This window comes from Lissotriton vulgaris, chromosome 2_1 (genome assembly GCF_964263255.1).
Source record: "Lissotriton vulgaris chromosome 2_1, aLisVul1.2, whole genome shotgun sequence".
In the NCBI taxonomy this organism is placed as follows: domain Eukaryota; kingdom Metazoa; phylum Chordata; class Amphibia; order Caudata; family Salamandridae; genus Lissotriton; species Lissotriton vulgaris.
Window position 1 is genome coordinate 1,686,626,653 of NC_141687.1, and position 20,583 is coordinate 1,686,647,235.

Below are 20,583 nucleotides of genomic sequence, written 5' to 3' on the forward strand. Positions count from 1 at the left end.
TTCCTGGAGAGCACAGGATGAGATGACCAAGGTCTGCATTCCACACCCTTCATGGATGGGAAGATTAAAATTACTTGGGCCCATCTAGGCAAATCTTCCTCAACAATTGAGGAATTAAGGGCATGGAAGAAAAAGCATACATTAGTGGAGCAGTTTAACTGAGGTGAAATAAGCCCCTCAAAACTTCCTGTAAGGATTTGGGAGGGCACAGTATGTCGGGTAGTGAGTGTTTTCTGGTGAGTCGCAAACAGATCTACCTGCGGAATCATCCCAATCGGGAGGTGCCCTACCACTACCTCTACGCGAGGACACCGCTTATGGTCAGCAACCAGACACTAGTTGAGACTGTCCACTCGCACATGGAGTACTCTAGACAGGTGATTTGCTACTATGCAAATCTAGTAGTCCTGAGCCCAGGAAGACTTGACTCCATCTGCCGATGATATACATGTGTGGTGCAGGACGCGGCCACCTACAGGTCTTTGACCCGAAATGGATACCCCGCAGAAACAAGGTTTTGGCATTAGAATGACATTTAAAGCACACCAAACCTAAAAGCATAACGGCAATATTGACGACATCTAGGAGTCCGAGTTTTTCTGTTTTGCATAGTGTTACCATTAGTTGGAATCACTTCATACATCAATTCTTGTCCTTGTCCCAGGAGAGACACATTGTTCCGATCACCAATCCTTATTCCCCTACCACTCACCTTCAAATTCGTTAATGGGTGACCCTGATGAAGGGGGATAAAACTTAGAAATCTCCACCGAAACGTACGTTGACATAGTTGCTGTGAAATTCCAGCCTACAACACATAATAATAATAATAATAATAATAAGGGATTACATAAAGCGCCTGGTTACGCCATGTTGGCGTGTCCCCGCGCTAGAATAAGTGGGAGAGGCAGAACCACAAAACCTAGGACAACGTCCAAGCATAACTATTAATGTGAGAACAGGTACGTTTTAAGATCCTTCCTAAACTGCATCTCAGATGATTCCAACCGGAGGTTAAGAGGGAGTTTATTCCAGCTCTGGGCCGCCAGAAGCCGAAAGGACCTACTACCCATCCTGGCCTTCTTAACCTTACGGACCAACAGCAGGCCAGTCACACTTGATCTAAGAGGCCGTATAGGAGGTAAGGAGACTCCGCAGGTACACAGGGCCAGTGCCCTGGATGATGCAATATCAGAACACAAAAACAGTGCCCACACCCTCCTTATTACTTATGACTATATTCTTTCATTTGAGACCAAACGATACGTCCTTATTACATCTGGTCAGGTACTTTTATTTATACCAATCATTTTATCTTTTTTGGCAAAATTTCATGTAGATTTCTAGGTATAAAAGTGATACATATTTACAAACACTTAAATCACTTTTTACACATATATATATTTATACAGTTTTATACAACACAAAATTATATGTTCACAATTCATACAACAGCACCAGACGTCGCCTTCTTCACGGAAATCTGGATGAACGCCTCCTCGGCCCCCGACATTGCCATAGCCATCCCAGACGGCTACAAAATCACCCGCGAGGACCGCGTCAACAAAAATGGAGGAGGAATCGCCATCATCTACATGAACACCATCAGTGTCGCAACCAACGCCGAAGACACTCACCGCCGCCGAACACCTACACTTCCAGATCCACACCGACCCCCAGACCTCCCTCAGAGGAACGCTCATCTACAGACCCCCGGGCCCATGGACACAATTCAGCGAAACCATCGCCGACTTCGTCAGCCCGCACGCCCTAGCATCACCAGAGTACATCCTCCTAGGGGACCTGAACTTCCACATGGAGAAAAACAACGACAACACACCACACAACCCTGCTCGACAACCTCGGACTCAAGCAACTGGTGGATACGCTCACCCACCTCGCTACGCACACGCTCGACCCCAACTTCTCCGCCAGCAACCACGTCTCCTTCAGCCACTCCACCGGACTACACTGGACCGACCACAGCTGCATCCACTTCAACTTCAAGAAGACTACATCCCACCACCACACGCTACAGATCCCCGCAGATGCTGGAGCAAAGTCACCACAGACCAGCTGTCCACATCGCTGAGCCAGAACCCACCTGTCGACACCCCCGACACCAGCGACGCAGCACACAATCTCACACAGTGGCTCACCAACTGCGCTGACGACCTGGCTCCACTGAAGAAACCCCCAGGCAAGACTGGCAACAGAAAAACCCCATGGTTCACAGATGCCCTCAAAGTTGCAAAGAAATCATGGCGAACCCTCGAAAAAGCGTGGTGCCACAAACGGACATCAGAAAACATGACAGCCCTCAAGAGCGCGAATACCACCAGATGATCCGCACCACCAAAAGGACATCGTTCAAAGAACGGCTGGACAACAACACCCACAACAGCAAGGAACTTTTCAGCATTGTCAAAGAGCTCTCCAACCCCAGCGCCAGCAACAACGACACACCATCGCAAGACCTCTGCAACTCCCTCGCCACATTCTTCCACCGCAAGATCGGAGATATACACGACAGTTTCGGACCCCAGACTCAGACTCCACCTCCAGCCACCAAACCAACGACCCCCACCACCACCCTCAGCGCATGGAACCCCATCAGCACTGAAGACACCACACACGTTATGAACACCATCCACTCTGGCTCCCCCTCCGACCCATGCCCTCATCATATCTTCAACAAAGCCGACACCATCATCGCACCCCACCTCCGGAACGTCAAAAACAGCTCCTTCACGTCAGCCACCTTCCCTGAAAGCTGGAAACACGCAGAAATCAACGCCCTTCAGAAGAAACCCACAGCGGACCCCAAAGACCTCAAGAACTTCCACCCCATCTCTCTTCTCCCCTTCCCGGCTAAAGTCAGAGAAGACAGTCAATGAACAGCTGACTGCATTCCTCGAAGCAAACAACTCGCTCAACCCATCCCAGTCCGGATTTCGAGCCAACCACAGCACCGAGACCGCCCTCATCGCAGCCACAGATGACATCAGGACCCTGATGGACAACGGAGAGACAGCCGCTCTCATCCTCCTGGACCTCTCGGCAGCCTTTGATACAGTCTGCCACTGCACCCTAATAACCCGCCTCTACAACACTGGGATCCAAGGAAAGGCCCTGGACTGGATCACATTGTTCCTCTCCGACAGAACCCAGAGAGTCCGCCACCCTCCCTTCTGCTCCGCGGCCACCAAGATCATCTGCGGCGTACCCCAAGGCTCCTCACTCAGCCCAACCCTCTTCAATATCTACATGAGCCCCCTTGCCACCATTGCACGCAAACACAACATCAACAGCATCTCCTACGCCGACGACACCCAACTGATACTCTCCCTCACCATAGACCCATCCACCGCCAAAACAAACCTCCTGGACGGAATGAAAGATGTCGCAGAATGGATGAAGCACAACAGTCTGAAGCTCAACTCGGACAAGACGGAGGTCCTCCTCCTCGGACAATCCCCATCCGCCTGATAAGACTCCTGGTGGTCCGCGGCGCTAGGCACTGCACCGACACCCACGGACCGCGCACGCAACCTGAGATTCATCCTGGACTCCTGACCAAGCATGTCAACGCAGTCTCGTCCTCTTGCTTCAACACCCTGCGCATGCTCCGGTAGGTCTTCCGGTGGATCCCCACCGAAACCAGAAAGACGGTCACCCAGGCCCTCGTCACCAGCCGACTGGACTACGGGAACGCTCTATACGCAGGAAACACAGCCAAACTTCAGAAACATCTTCAGCGCATACAGAACGCCTCCGCATGACTCATCCTCGACATCCCTCACCACAGCCACATATCCGCCCACCTGAGAAACCTGCACTGGCTCCCCATCAACAAGAGGAGCACATTCAGGCTGCTCACCCACGCACACAAAGCGCTCCACAACATGGGCCCGAATACCTCAACCACCGCCTCTCGTTCTACACCCCCACCCACCAGCTCCGCTCCACCAGCCTCGCCCTCGCCACCGTCCCACGGATTTGCAGAACCACCACCGGAGGAAGATCGTTCTACCTGGCAGACAAGACATGGAACTCCCTCCCCGCACACCTACGACTGACCCAGGACCATCTCACCTTCAGGAAACACCTCAAGACCTGGCTATTCGAGCAGTAGCAGCACCCCCCCACACCCCGCTTCATCGCCTTGAGACCCTCACGGGTGAGTAGCGCGCTCTATAAATGTCACTGATTGATTGATTGATGCAGAGAGCCTTGAACATCACTCTCTTCCTAACTAGGATCCAATGTAAGGTGTTTAAGGCTCTTTTGGAGGCAGCCCTCCTGGGTTGCATGAGGACCAGCCGTACTGCTGCATTCTGCAGAATCTGAAGTCTGTTTAAACATTTAGCAGTGGTGCCCAGATATAGTGTATTGCATAGTCTAAACGAGAAGGAACAAGGGCATGCACCAGCGTCTTCCTGGCCTCTATAAGGAGGAGATCCATGGTTTTTCATAGGCCCTTAAAGACTCCAAAACACGTCCCCATTACACATCTAGTGTGAGGTTCAAATGTAAGGTTAGAATCCAGCCATACTCCCAGGTTCTTCGCCTGGGTGCACGGTATAGGAATGGAACCCAGGCTTGAAGGCCACCACGCCGACGACCACACTGACGGACCACCTCCTACCACAAGCACCTCGGTTTTACTTCAGTTAAGTTTCAGGCAGTTATTTGCCATCCAGGAGGCAAGCTCCTCCATGCATGCTCTGAAATTGGAAACCGCCGAATCCAGTGCCTGCGATAGGGACATCACCAGTTGGGTATCGTCGGTGTATGACACGACCCTGATTCCAAAGCCCTCCACTATTTCCGCCAAAGGGGATACGTAAAGATTAAATAGGGTGGGACTCCGGGCTGAGCCCTGTGGCACACCCTGTTCCAATTTAATGGCCTTGGAATAATTGACGCCCTGTCTGACCTGAAAACTGCGCCCTACCATAAAGGATTGCAGCCATTTTAGAGCCGGACCTGAGACACAGCCCTTATTCAGACACTGAAGCAAGGTGTAATGAGCCACAGTATCAAAGGCGGTGCTCAGGTCCAGGAGAACTAGAGCCATTGTTTGCCCATCATCTGCTCCCTGTCTAATGGCCTCTGTGGCCATAAGTAGAGCGGACTCAGTAGAATGTTGAGCCCGGAATCCAAATTGAGAGGGATGCAGGAGACCGGCTTTCTCCACATGAGCCATAAGCTGTTGCTTTACTACCTTCTCTGCCACTTTAGCCAGATACGGCAACAGCGAGATAGGTCATAAATGTTTACATTTGTCGGGCTTGATATTCGGTTTCTTCTGTAGCGGAAGAACAATTGTATTTTTCCAACTATCAGGCACCGTATACGTTCTAAAAGATACATCCAAGAGATATCTTATGTATGGCTCAAGAGAGGCAATACTCTCGCCATGCAATTTAGGTGAGGCCGGATCTCTGGGCGAGCCAGACTTAATGCTTAGACAGATTCGGCTAAGCAGCTCGGGGGAGGGATGGTGAAACTAACCAACCTCATACTTTCCCCCGATCCTCCAATCTGCTCCACAAATTCTGTACCCGTCTTCACAGTCCCAGGAAAGGAGGAATAGATTTTCTCCACTTTCTCTGAGAAAAAGGCTGCGATACGGTTACATGATTCCACCGAACCCTCCATTGGAGCAGCTGACGCTGCCAAGGAGGAGATCTCCTTATAGATCTTAAATAGTTCTTTGGTGGAGTTTCCTGCTGCTCCAATTCGGTCCACATAGTGCACAGCTTTGGCCCGTCTGATAAGCCCTTGATACTTTTTACGTTTTCAAGATATTCCAGTTTGCCCTGACTTGAAAAACCCTTTCTCCATTGTCTCTCAAGGCGTTTGCACTCTGTTTCACCCAGACGCAAATTAGAGTTATACCAAGGTGCTGATTTCTGTGCCCTGCCTGAAATTTTATTAGGTAGCAGCGGGGCCACACTATCTAATGCTTTGGTTATGCGCCTCTCTAAATTGAGGCAGGCATTTTCAATATCAGTGCCCCCAGGAGACCCACCTAGGGCCAGGACTTTGTTGAAATTGTTACGTGAGAAACCCGCCCATTTACGGCAAGGACGGTTCAACGCGGGTTGTTCATGGGCTCTAGGCTCTGAAACCTTCACCATAAAGGGGACCAAGAAGTGGTCTGACCAAGGGACCGGAAGGGGGGTGGTAACTCCTACACCCTCCCAACTGGCAAACACAGGATCCAATAAGTGGCCATGCTGATGGGTAGGAGCATGAGATTTCAGACTTAGCTGTAGCGTCTGAAGTTCCTGGCAAAGGTCAGCAGCCCCCATATTCAGGGGATCCTCCAGATGGAAATGGAGATCACCCAGCAGTAAAAGTTTGTCATTTCGTAGGGCTATGTGCGTAATCCCCTCCAACAAACTGGGCACAAACTGTGTTTGTGGGCCAGGTGGTCTATAAACCAAGAGCCCCTTCACCATAAGGTTAGGACTGACCTTAATCGTGAATGAGCCCACCTCACTATCGGCTATAGTGATAGGTTTAAGAGAGCATCTGAGCGGGTGTTTAAAAATGATGGCTATCCCTCCTCTACCTATCACCCTATCAATCCTAGTTGGCATATACCCAGAAGGAAATGCCTCTATGATTTCTGGCTCAGAGTCAGAATCTAACCACGTCTCCGTGAGAAACAAAAGATCGAACTTCACATCAGCGAGCAGGTCAAAGATGTCCAGTTTGTGCTTGCAAAAAGATCTGCAATTCAGCAGACCACAGAACAGCCCTAAGCTCCCTGGCTGCAGCTTTCTTACAGTATTATAGCTAAACAAGCAGTTCTTACAACCACCGTCCTTGCTAACCGTCATGTTGTGTCTACGCGCACTAGCTATCATGGGGCGCATATCGTGTAATTGTGCCGAATTCTGCTGGATTCTTATCCCTGTGTGAACAGGGGCTCTGGCCCTGGTCCCTGTACGTCCGCGGACGGGCGCAGATGGGCTTGCCTTTGGTGAGGCCACTTTCGCATGCGTCCTTTATCCCTGTTCTCCTTAGCCACTAGACCGCTAACCGGCCCACCGTAAGTGCCTTGGCTCTCCCTTCCTCGCCCTCCGCGCAACGGCGCTAATCGTCGCGTCGGACCGGGCGGGAAGGAGGGAAGATTGAGCACAGGCCACAAGAGCGCACAATAAAACCCCCACACTCAAAATAAGCGGGAGGATCGGCGTAGCAAAAGCCCCCAAGTATGTTTTTTCTTTTTTTTAAAGTGCAGTTAAAATTAAAACGCATCAGGTAGCATGCACTGTGCCAGCAGTTTACGGCTCCGCCACCGCCCACTCACCACAGCGCAGCCGCTTTCGCATGTGACCTTTATCCCTGTTCTCCTTAGCCACTAGACCGCTAAGCGGCCCACTGGAAGTGCCTTGGCTCTCCCTTCCTCGCTCTCCACGCAACGGCGCTAATCGCCGCATCGGACCGGGGCGGGAAGGAAGGAAGATTGAGCACAGGCCACAGGAGCGCACAATAAAACCCCCACACTCAAAATAAGCGGGAGGATCGGCGTAGCAAAAGCCCCCCTCCCCCCCACCCCCCCCCCCCCCCCCAAGTACTTTTTTATTTTAAAGTGCAGTTAAAATTAAAACGCATCAGGTACCATGCAGTATGCCAGCAGTTTACGGGCTCTGCCACTGCCCACTCACGTATCAATAAATGTTGGCTGTTTCCACCGGTCTCGGCCACGTGATTACAGCTGCTTAGGTTACCAAACTGCCAGTTCAACGTCGCGCAACCAATCAGGCGCCAGCTGCCACATGCGTGCGGTCGCGCGCGCCTATATAGCCGAGAACTTCCTCCCGTCCGGATATCATTTTAAAGTGCTCTCTCCGTGATTTCCACCAGTGTATGCAATTAAGGCTGTGCAGATTATGTATACAATGAGAAAGTGTTGGTGTGTTGTTTTTGAGGTCAGAATGGTTGTGTGGTAGGCAATTAAATGTTATCATACATGTATCATTTCTATAGTGCAATAATGTATTAATGTAACTGCTACACGTATTTCCAGACTGAACAATTTTATAATGCCACTTATGAGTTTTTTATAAACATGTTATTTTCATTTTGTACATTTAGAGAAATTAAAGAAAAAAAATCTGAAAACATTTAAAATATAACAAAAAGACAAATAATAGCATGAGTATGTGTAGGATTAGTTATACCAGAGTAATGAGCAGCCATATAGCTCTAGTTAGCCTATAGGAAAAATATATAGGCTGTGTGGGAGTTTGTTCTTTTTTGCTTCTCATTTTCTTCCTTCTTGCTCTCAGACATACAAATTAATTTGAGGGGGTACCATCATAATTTTAGTGAGTCCTGACACCAGGACCAGAGTCTTCGAGATTTTCTGCACAGAAGAGACGGTCCCACTCCCCCCTGCTAGTTGATTTACAACATCAAAGTAGTGTTGTTCATCAAGATCTGGACAAACCAACCAGAAAGGGTGGCCTCTGATCTCCACTTCTTCCAGATGAGCCCCCTACCCCAGGGAAGAGGCATCCATGATCACTGTGGCCACCGGAGGAAGAGAGTGAAACAGCTTCCCTTGAGAAAGATTATTGCTCACACTCCACCACTGTAGATCCGCTGCAGTGTTCTTTGAGATTTTGATGCAAGCTTGGAGATCTTCATTGTGTTTGAACCACTATCTGCAGAGGCACCACTGAAGGGCCCCCATGTTCCAGTGTGCATGTGTGACCAACAGAATGCAAGAGGCTAGCAGACCGAGCAGGTGCAAGGCAATCAGGATTGGAATGAGCGCTCCATTCTGAAACATCAAAATTATAGCCTGAATGCCTTGAACCCTCAGAGGTGGAGGGAAAGCTGGATTTGAAGCAGTATCCAATAAAGCCCCTGTGAAAAGTATGCGCTGAAAGGGCACAGGGTGAGAACTGGGCTTGCTTATCAAAAAGCCCATGTCGTACAACAACTAAATTGTCTTCTGCAAGTAGTAAGGCACCATCTGTGGAGACCCAGCTAGAGCAGCTAGTCGTCGAGGTAAGGGAATACAGGAATTTCTTGCCTTCAAAGATGTGCTGCCATCACCTTTATGCATCTCAGAAAAAACAAGTGGTTCTGTTGGGCTGTATGCAATTACTTAAGAGTACTGTTACAATACTACGGAAAATAAAAAATTTTTAAAGAAAGGGCACACATCGATGATTTCCAAAAATAAATTAATTCTGAGGCCGAAAAAGCAAACACACACACAAGGATATAATACTCAATAATATATTCTGAGTGAGCATCCAATGCTATAGGCTGTCACAATTACATATACAATTGTGTCAAGAAGCAATGAGTGACAGTGGTGAACAAGTGACATAGTGGTTGAGTGATATAAACAGTACACTATATACAAGACAAGTACATGTGTAACAAATGGGGGAGGGGAGTTTGACAAATGTTTTTGTCCCATCTCTTTTTGCACATGAACGACGAGATCTAAAAGTAAATTACAACGTGATCATGAGGGCTGTGCGGACATATATGGCATGTCGTCGACGTTTCGACCATGAAACAGCGCAATTCTGGGGTGCGTCAGGGCTGGTTTCTTCAGGACGGAGCGACCGGTAATTCCTTAGCTTGGCTGTGTTTGAAGACAAAAGGATCTGGCTGTTATTATGTTCTCCTTGGACCTTTCAATTGCAGAGTCCGCCTTGGCTTCAAAGAGACCAGAACCATCAAAATAGAGGTTCATTAAAGTAGACTGGATAATCTAGTCGAATCAGGGTTTCAGAGCCAAGCATGGTCATGTGCCAATAGCTCGATCCACAGAATCAGCCGTGCCCAGGCCTGATTTAATGACTGCTTGGCAGCAGCTTGCCCATCTGCAATCAGGCCAGAGAAATGTCCTCCAAGATGGACTGAGATGTTGGGGGTAACTGCTTGTGCAGAGTCCAGCAAAGAATGTACATATATTCTTAACAAGCAAATGATGTTGATAAATTCTAAAGCAATGCTTTGAGAAGATTTTCTCAGGATAGTGATCCATTGTCTTAGACTCCTTGTCCACAGGTGTAGACAGGACTGATCTTGAAGTGAGCTTTGAGAAGTAAGAGTCCTAGACCATAAAACTTTCAGGATATGGGTGGGCTGAAAGGAATGTAGAATTTCCTGGTGCTGGTTTCTATGGAGGTAGTTGGTTTTTCCCAAATTACCCAAATAAGTTCAGTCAGGGTATGGGAAAAGTGGATCAAAACCATGGGTAGTGTTTTGCAGGAACTCCATCAGAATGTTAGACAACTTCTGTAGATAGCTGTAAGTCCAACATATCTGCAGCTTTTCTGACCATTGCACAATAGAAGGTTATATCTGGGGTAGAAATGATAGTAGGAGATAGGGACCCCCAGCCTGGAGAAGTGTTCATACCACTGGATCTTTCAGACCTTAAAACTGAGGATCTAGACTTGGCTGGTCATAATCCCCATCATTAACATCTTGATTTCCCAGAGGACCAGTCTTGCAAAGAAAAACATTAATTTTTCAAGAAGCCACTGCCCTTCTCTTCTTCACCTATGAGGCATCATAGGAAACCCTCCGACTAAGGCCATCATGGAGGAAGGAATCATGGCCTAATTTAACTTCCTGAACATGGTATCCAGAAAGGCCAACTGAACCATCCCCGGAGCAGGAACATCAGGGTACGGAGTACCAGAATGGGGGCACCAGATCTGAAATTGGCATCAGGCCTGTGGAGCCGAGGGTGCAGAGTCAGTCAGAGACAATAACGCCTGATCTTCTTCCAGTGGACTCTTAAAATCAGATTCTGGAAAAAGTGAAATCAAAGGTCTTTGAGATGGCAACTTAGGGCTCTCAATGTCATGCAAGTGTCCTCTTTAATTGTGTTTCTTTTGGGATGACTTGGAAGTTGGGGGGGGATGGCGATCTTGATCCTGGGCATAACGTGCAAGATCCACGCCATTCTTGTGGTTCTTGGACTATAAACATCTTGACCTTTCTTCCGCGGAGCACTTTGGGATGCATTCTCTGGCAGGAACTGCATGCCTCAATATCATTGTCCAAATCTATGCACCAGAGACAGGTTTTGTGATAGACATCTGACCCGCACAATTTCTGCACAGCTTGAACCAGAACACTTCGGAAAAGACATCACGAGAACTGCACAAATATAGGAACAAAACGAAGAGAAATTCTTAAATAACTAGCACCCCTTTTTCTGAGGAAAGTTAACTTTAGAACGTGTTAATGTAGAGGAAAAATGGGAACGGATGTCAGCACGCCGATGAAGGAACTTTATGGCTCCAGCTACGTAACATGGTGCCACTGCCACCCCATACCGGCGTGGGAGAGCTATTTGAAAAATTTCCATATCCAGAATGGTTCCTGAGATATTCAAAAGGAGAGAAATATGGATAGATATATCCATCAGAACTATTTGATTGCCTTGCCCAAGATTTTTCATTTTAATTGTTTCATTTTTTAAATTCTTGTTCTTTTTACCAAATTGGCATAGGAACTTTATTGAATAGTTCTGACTTTAATAATGTTTTGGTGTTGCTGTGGCAGTTACTCAAGTTCCTCTGTGGAAAGGCGTGTTGCTTTGCATCCTCATTAACATGGATAATCCAAGTTTATTTACTAAAACAATTTAACTAACAAGGCACTACATTATTACTAGGGTTGGATCCTCATCCCAAAGTTAAAATGTCTCTTACAGGTAGAAACACTATACATGGTTTATGAAAATGGAAATGTTGTAAATAAGGTTTTAAATCTAGAACAACCAATGGAAATGAAGGACAATGATGCATATAGCTACTTCATATGAAAATTACAAAAGGTGGAGACATGGACTCCAAAGTGGAACACGCATCTCTCCCCATAGAACTGAAGCAGTTACTCTAGTCCGAGTACCAGAATTTACATGGCAAGTGTGAAGAAGAAGAAGACCGAAATGGCCGGCGAACAGGTAAAGACATTCACAAGGAATACAATGGAAGAACACATTCATGAAATAGAGCATGTAAGATATTTTATTGAAGTTACCATGATGACCGTAAATTTAAAAACCAATGCCAGGAAACGCCCTTTCTCTTAAATGGGGAAGCAAATTGCATTCAAATTGAAGAATAGTGTATGCAAATTCTGTAGTTTAAAATTGTATTGTGTGTTTGAATTGATTTGCGCTTCTGAAGAAGGTTTAAGGATACAAACAAAACTTGTCAAGTTAGAATCGTAGAACAACTTTTGAAGAGGCATGAAAGAATATGTAAGAAACTTTGAATGAATTTATTTCATAAAAATTATGAGAGTATATTCTTAGCAAAAGCCATTTATGCGATACGAAAGCAGTCAAGATTTATTTTTGTTCTACAGATAAATCCTATCACCCACCGTATGTATGGAGCACCAGAAATCTTTGACAGGCATTAATTTCAAGGAGTGGGAGTGCAGTGATTTCAATTTAATCCTGCTGAGCAGGTGTGAGCCAGAAAGGGCATAGGTAAAGGGTGAGCTGTGCATCCTCTAGTCCACTCCATCAGAGGAAAGACAGCTTAAATGGAGGCTTAACATCAGAAACCTTGTGTCTATTTCAGATCCTGCTATATCACTCTCTGTGCAGGTATATCCCTTGGAGGCTTCACACATTCCTCAAATGTAATAAGCATACGTTACAGTCACTTACATTTAAAGGAAGGAAGGGGATCAAATGGTTCACTGCACCACCACACACCTAAACATTGGCCAAACATCCCCCAAGTGCCTCATGCCCCTATAGTTAAACCGGTCTCACAGCATTGGTTCAATGTTGCAGAGCATTGGTCCCATGTTCCCAATAGTTGCCCCCATATTCTTTGCAACTGTCTCCATGGGTTAATTGCCTTCTACACCTTGGAGTTCTCCCATGTGCTTCAAGTAAGCCCCCTAGGTCTCTTAGCGCGGACCATACAGTCATCAGAGCAGTGCTCTCACCTTCCTCCTTGGGGTGATGTGACTTTGATGGAGAGGTGTACTTTGTGACAGAGGTGATGAGACGAGTCACCCACCTATAAAACAAAGAGCATCGAACAATTGTAATGTACAATGAGACACCACTTAGGGAGTTGACTAATTAGATTACATGCGACATGATAACGGTAACATTCAACAGCTAGAAAAGGACAAGGCAAGGCCAAATGGGTATTACAGGGTGAATTTTCTATATTGTATATGCAAGCCTATGAAGTGCAGAACACAAAATATGGAGATTCATTACTCACATGCTCATTTCAGCAAGGCTGTCTGCTGCAAACACAAATGGTTTGTACTTTTCATGACAGAGCTGGAACTCACTGAAAAACAGGAAGGGATTCAGATACCCACACATTTTCCACAAACCGCCACTTTAAACCTTAATGCAAATAACTATTTTAAACTTCTCAAACCAAAGACACATAATTCCCTCAAACCCTCCCAGAATGGAGTGCAAATGTCTATAACAAGCATTGGCAAAAGCAAGATGTCTCACCTTTACAAGAGCTATTGTCTTTGGCAATGTTTTGTGTCATGTTGCACACCAGTGTGGCTGCGGTTAGGCATTGCTAAATGTTAGTGGTGAATAGTGACCTAGAGTGAAGTGGGAGGGGGGGAGGGAGGGGGGGGGGAGTAGAGTGTCAGACTAGATTTGTTGTCGTACAGTGGAATAGGGGGTGGAGTGGAGTGTCTTAAACTTGAGTACAGGGGAATAGACCAGTGGCAGAGTGGAGTGGCAGAGTGGAGTGGAGTAGATTGAGGTAGTGGGGTGCATTGGGGTGGATTGGAGAATATTGGAGTGGGTTGGATTGAGTGGAGTGGGTTGGACTGCGTGGCGTGGATTACAGTGGGTGGACTAGTGTAAATTGAATTGGGGTATGGTGGATTGAAATGGGATGAGGTGGATTACAATATTTTGACTGGGATGGATTGGATTAGAGGAGGGAGGTTTGGAGTCAGGTTAATTAGCGGGGAGTGAATGGGGTTGACTGAACTAGAGAGGGTTGAATTGGGGGGGATTAGATTGGAGTGTACTGTATTGGAGTGGGGTGGTTTGAAGTGGGGTTGATTGGACAGGAGCCGGGTAGATTTAACTGGAGTGGCGCTGATTGGAGTGTGCTGGGTTGGATGGATTGAGTGGGGTGGACTGAACTTGGGTGGGGTTAATTGGAGTAGAGTGGGGTGGACTGGATGTAGTTGGAGTAGGGTGGGATGATTTGGGCCAGCGTGGACTGGATAGGGTGAATTACATTGGAGTGGGGTGAATTGGAGTGAGGTAGACTGGATTGAAGGGGGTGGAGTGGGGATGGAATGGAATAATGAGTGGTATAGATTGGGGTGGAGTAGATTGGAGTGGGGTGGACTGGATTGAGGTGGATTAGATTGTGGTTGGATTGGAGAGAGCTAAATTGGATTAGAGTGGATTGGATTGGTGTGGGGGGACTAGATTAGGGTGAGGCGGATTGGATTGGGGCAGAGTGGAGTGAAGCAGATTGTTTTGGTTTGGAGGGGGAAGATTGTTTTTAACTGGAGTGGGGCCAATTGCTTTGGATTGTAATGGGGCAGATCAGAGTGAAGCAGATTGTTTTGGCTTGGAATGGGTCAAATTGGTTTGATTTGGAGTGGGGTGGATTAGATTAGTGAGGTGGATTGGATTGGGGTGAATTGGGATAGAGTGGGTGGATTGTGGCGAGGTTGATTAGATTGCAGTTCTGCGGATTGGAGTGGAGCGGGTTGGAGTGGGGCTGATTACTTTGGATTAGAGGGAGTAGATTATTTAAAGTTGGAATAGGGAAGATTGGAGTGAGATGGACTGGAAAGGGTGATTTGTTTTGGATTGAGGCAAATTGGAGTGGGGCAGATGGTTTTGGATTGGAGTGAGGCAGATTGGAGTGGGGCAGATGGTCTTGGATTTGAGTAGGGCAGATTGTTTTGGATTTGAGTGGTGCAGATTATTTTGGATTGGGGTAGGGCGGATTGGAGTAGGGAAGATGGTTTTTGATTGTAGTGGGGCAGATTGTTTTGGATTGGAGTGGGGCAAATTATTTTGGATCGGAGTAGGGCAGACTGTTTTAGATTGAAGTGTGGCAGATTTGGAGAGGGGCAGATTGTTTTGGATTTGAGTGGGCGGAAACGGGTAGGGAAATTGGAGGGTGGTGGATTGGATTAGGGTGAGTGGGTGGATTGGATGGGGTGGACTGGATTGAGTGGGGTGGACTGGATTGAGTGGGGCGGATTGGCGTGAGGTGGTGTGGAATAGCGTGGATTGGAGTTGGGTTAACTGGAGTGTGGTGGACTGGGGTAAACTGCACAAGTATGTGTTAATGAATCATTTCAGAAATTACACATAAAAAGCAATGTCGCTTTGCAATAAAATAATCCTCATCTTTCGAGAACTGCACTCACGAGCAAAAGCAAAAGAAGGTTTGTTGTAAGCAATGTGTTATTATATATTTGCCTGAATAACTGACACCGTCGCGAATCCAGACAGCAGAAAGTTTGAGAGTGAAGAAGAAATATCAACAGCAGCACACTCCTTTCACATAAGTAGCTGGATGACTGGAGTTAGATGCACTTCTCAGGTTACTGCCGAACCGCACAAATGCATAAATATAAATAAATCCTCAAAATCCTGTGATTCTGAGCAAATCACATATTCCCCTGCCTAACAAAATAACAGAGTCTGTGTGGAACGCAACTCAGAGCTCGGATAGCCTTCGGGTCGAGTTTGTGATATATTTACACGTTAACTTAAAAATATCTTGGCAAACAGCCGAAGCACACAACAATTCGAGAACACAACCAAGGCAAATGGAACAAGCATTTGAAAAAAAGCACAGCGGCATTCTGCTCAATTAGTAACCTGATCCACAACGAGAAATGCAGCTGCCACCCTACACGCCGCATTGTCAGAGGTTCCAATGAAGTCGGATCCACTGAGCCTTTCATCCTTACGAGGTCGATAATATCAGTACCACTTAGTTGGCTAGAAATAAATGTTGACATAACAGCACCAAGACACCTAAGGCAAAGGTACGCTTTACAAATACACACTATGCTATTATATTATTTGCTGTTTTAGCTATGACTTGTACTTTCTCCTGCAGCAGCAGGCATAACCTGTTAGAGGAACCCAAGTAAAAGATTACTTTAGCACAGACATACCCCGATTAGCAAGCGTGCAAGCTTCAGCATGTGAAGAGCTCCAGAAGAAATGCACTGCTGCCTGCGTGAGGTGTGGGTTCAGCTGCAAAAACGGGCCCCTTCTGTAACTCATATTAAGGAAAAAACAGATTTGTGTCCGCGCTGGTCTCAAACAGGAATCATCTCTATGGCAACTCCGCTCATCCAAGAAGTCTGTGCAATTCTTAACCAGTCACCCTGACCACACCTTCCATCCTTCCAAGGCAGATAAGAATGTGAATGGGCAAATGACTTTTCTCCCCTGCCTAACAAAATGAACGAGTCCATGCGGAACGCATCTCAGCGCTCCGATAGCCCTCGGGTCGAGTTATATTTACACGTTAACTTAAAAATATCTTGGCAAACTGTGTTTAAAGTTAAAAATACCATCAGATAAGCACGTTTGGTTCAATCAGCCGAAGAACACAACAATCCGAGAACACAAACAAGGCAAAAGAAACAAGCATTTGGAGAAAAAAAAGCACAGCGGCGCATTCTGTTCAATTAGTAACCTGATCCACGACTAGGAATGCAGCTGCCACCCTGCGCGCCGCTTCTCGCTCACGAGAGCAAAACGCCGTGGAAGTGAACATTGGAAAGGAGGTGGGACATGCACCCACCTTTGGCCATTTGCCTGCTTTAATATTTAGAAGACACACACAAAGGCCAATTCAATGTGTGGGAGGAGTCAGCCCCACACTGAAGGTTAGAATGCTCACAAGAAGCCTCCCATAGTGCAGCACATGCGAGCTGCTCTAGGCTCAACCTAAAAAAACAGCCATCCACAGATTTAACAGAAATGGACAGACTAGAGGTGTACAAAATTGTGTATTTTTGCAAAATTGGATAAAAGTGAACAAAAATGTAATTAAATGAAATGCTTAAATGAAAATGCAGGATACTAGAAAAAGTCTCCAGAGTGATTGGTACGAGGGTGATAAGCAGAAAATGTCTCTCCACGCATACATTTTCAGCACAAACCAGTCTTTAGTTAAAAAAAAAAAAATGAAAGAAAGCATAACAATATTTCTAGACATTCTGCTAATTTCATGGAATACAGAATTCATGTGAATTTTCCCCGAGAAATTTAAATTTCACCCATGCCAAATAAAGATCATGGTCACTACTGGCAAGTATCCCATCATTACAGGCTGTAATATGGGTACAGATTTAGCAGACAAAAATTGTTTTACTTTCAGGCTTGGCAGTAAGTGACGACATTACACTATGAGAAATAAATGTATGGTACTCACTACTTCTTCTTGGGTTCCCGTGCACTCTCTAGGTAGTATGTAGACACATTGATGAACCCAACGGCCTTCTCATCCTGGAAACAGACAAACACGGTTAAAAACTCGCTCATTGGCATTATTAATATTTTTGACGATAAGTCTCAAAAACCATTATAGCATAATTAGGAAAACATTTTTGACAATCTATAATCTGGCTTACATCAGGCATAACTGAGAGGAAGCAAAACCATTGTTTTTTTCCTTAGTCTTATCATTGCTTTCTAGCCTAATGCAGTCTCAACTTACTTCACAAATATTTCAGCACATGACGTCTAAAAGCACAGATCTTCAGAAAACTGAAACAATAGCAGTGTTTCTGCTAAATTTCTTAAGTCATAGACTAAGATTTTGGATAATGTGACTAAAATTTAAACCAAGCCAATCAACCAACCAAAGGCGAGTAGTTGACCTCCAGTGACCATGCGTAGTTATGGACTGTCAGTTAAGAATAGAGTAAACTCTTTCAAAAATTCTAGATTTCTTTTTTGTGTGGCATTACTTTCTTCAACTCTGTTAATGAAAGTTGTGACAAACTCCTGATCCACTTGCCTCAAAGCCTTAGCAGAGTTTATTTCCTGCGCTCGACAACCTGTAGATTGCATCCAGCAATGGCCCTTGTTATTCAGCTGAGTTTATTTTACATCAATAGAACAGTGAGTTCTGTAAATGTTAGGGGTTGAGCACCAAGTAGGACAGGTTGCCTTTGAACTTTAAGGTAGCTTAATTTGTTGAACTTAAATTGACATTTGGGGCAGAGTTTGAGGATATCAAAGGAGGTGTTTTTTGTGGGTTCCAGTTATCTAAAGAGTATGTCTGCAGAGTCAATTAATTATTCAGTCCTATCGCTGAAGCTTTAGAGAACCCCTTCTTTGGTTAATGTCCATCGTCCAGGATTGGGACTGGTGGGTTTAAGATGGGATAATTTAAATGTTCTAAGTCTGCGTCAGCTTTCATGATGGTGTGACTTGTGTAGGTGGAATACAAGAGGGCTTAATAAAATACTGTTTAGGTGTTTTGTAAATGGTCCAAACTGTGGGAGTCAAACTTTCTACGACGCTTAAAGGATTAAGCCTAGGCACTCATGCCCTGAATTCGATCATTAAGCCCTTCAACTGATAAAAAGGAGACAATAATTCAGTCACCTTCACAGTATAGAACTTGATCCCACTCTGTCTGAGAGTGGACCCCAGCCCCAGTAATGCCAAGCTTGCTTGCTTCCCTCCCATCTCTGTATGTGGGACATAGTTCTTGGTCCTCATCTGAACAAAGCCTCAAGTTTCTGACTGGCATCACTGCCCAACAACTTGCACCAGATAGACTAGTCCTACTACACAATGCGTATGGTAGTCTGAAGTGAGGGGGGGAGGGGGAGAGCTATGTGATGATAGCATTACTTCAGTTCTTACTGAGGAAGCAAGAGGAGAAATTTTTCAAGAAGGATTGTAACCACATGAAGGGAGTAATTGTGAAAGGATTGTTTACTATTGTGGAAAAAACTTTCAATATAGTTACAATCTTAGCTAATAACTGGGGTAATTTTTTGAGTGGCTGAATACCAGTCCCTGCATTAATGGACTGGACGATCCTTCCAAGGTAGGAGTTTTGCATGCCCTGTGAATATTTATTTTGTGGTAATATTTCAACACTAATTTATACTCTCTTTTATCAAAGTAATTTTGTTAGGTTAGGCAGAGGTTTTCACATTTGGGGTCTGAGTTACCCTTCACAATAGAGATCATGGAAATGAAGTTAGTGAAATACTTCTGAAAATTGCAGAAAGATGAAGTGTTAGTCAGAGCCTATGAGCATCGGCACAGAATACAAATGGGTTACTGTTCACAAACTGTGGTGGTTGAAGCTGTATGTCACTGGTGTCCAGGGCGCCGCTTTGCAATCTGAGCAAAGCAAGCAGTCCAAGGTTCCTCAAGAGGTAATGTGGGAGGAGCGAGTTCAAAAGTCAACCAACAACAAACACAAACCCTCCCCCACCACACCACCATCATCATTTTGCCGGCAGAATCAGTCTCAAGACTTCACACGTGAGCCAGCACGCTGCAGTTTCTTGGTCCGGACTGCAGGCAGAGACCTACTGTACTTGCTTGTTGTTTCTTTCATGTTCGATAGGAGGTGTGGCGCAGTCTGTTTCTTCAATGTGACTAATACAATTGGGCTCATTTGGCATACAGATCCCAGCAGATTCAGCAGTTGCAGACATCTTCAGGGTATGATGCTGGCAGATCCTTTGGAAACAGAGTTGTAGCGCTCTTCTGGGCCGAAGCAGACAAATTCTCAATGAAAACCATGGGAAGGGACCAGAGGGTCCTCTTGCAGCATGGGTCGCCCTGGCCTACTTACTCAGACATTGCAGTTTTTCTGGGTGTCTCTTAAATTAGGAACAAGCTGGTCCTCTCCCCTTGAACAACCTTTTTTCCAGAGCCAGGCAAACCCATCCAGCTCTAACAGGGCAGGCAGGCGTCTAGGCACTAGGCAGGCCCTCCACTTCTACAGCAGAAACTACAGACTTAAGTTGATGTCGCCCATCTTTGGGAGACTGACACACACAACTAGCTCTGGTCACTCTGGGAAGCGCTCCTTTCATTGGTAATGAAGAAACTGGGCCTGGAGCAAAGTGGGGTGGCCCTACTTTTATACACATTTTCGACACAGGAGATTAGGATCCTTGGTCTCAAACTTCAGAACCCCTTTGGCATAGTTTTCTTGCATACGTCTTCCTCTGGCAGCTTTTCAGACACAGCCTTGTTTAAGGTAATGCCCATCACAGTAGATAGCACAAGGGCTGGCTCCAAGCAATAGCATCAATAACATGGGCAATGCAGTGAGTTTTTGCACAATGCTGTCATCAGCCTTCTTAAGCAGTAATCGGACAAACAAAAGGACAAGCCCTAATCTAGCCTATAAACTTAATTACCTTGCACAATAAAAAAAACCGCAGCCCCACCCATCAATCAAATGGCAGTGCCCGGGAAGAAGTAATCAGTGGGCTAATAAACTCATCATGGAATTTCTAAAGGAAGCCTTTTCTTGATCCTCCTCACTTCGGTGTCTGGATTGCCACCCTTCAACTCAGCAATGT

At 46.0% G+C, this 20,583-nt stretch overlaps 1 protein-coding gene across 3 annotated transcripts in view; it reads right to left on the minus strand.

Moving 5' to 3' along the window:
• Positions 1–20,583, minus strand: part of CNKSR1 (connector enhancer of kinase suppressor of Ras 1) — a 344,769-nt gene that overhangs the window by 118,164 nt on the left and 206,022 nt on the right. For all 3 annotated transcript variants that reach the window (XM_086957647.1, XM_086957646.1, XM_086957648.1), the window contains 3 exons: positions 17,451–17,524; positions 13,263–13,334; positions 12,976–13,049 (listed from right to left, as the gene is read on the minus strand). In XM_086957647.1, coding sequence (XP_086813773.1) covers positions 12,976–13,049; positions 13,263–13,334; positions 17,451–17,524 — 220 coding nt within the window. The remainder of the gene's footprint in view (positions 1–12,975; positions 13,050–13,262; positions 13,335–17,450; positions 17,525–20,583) is intronic.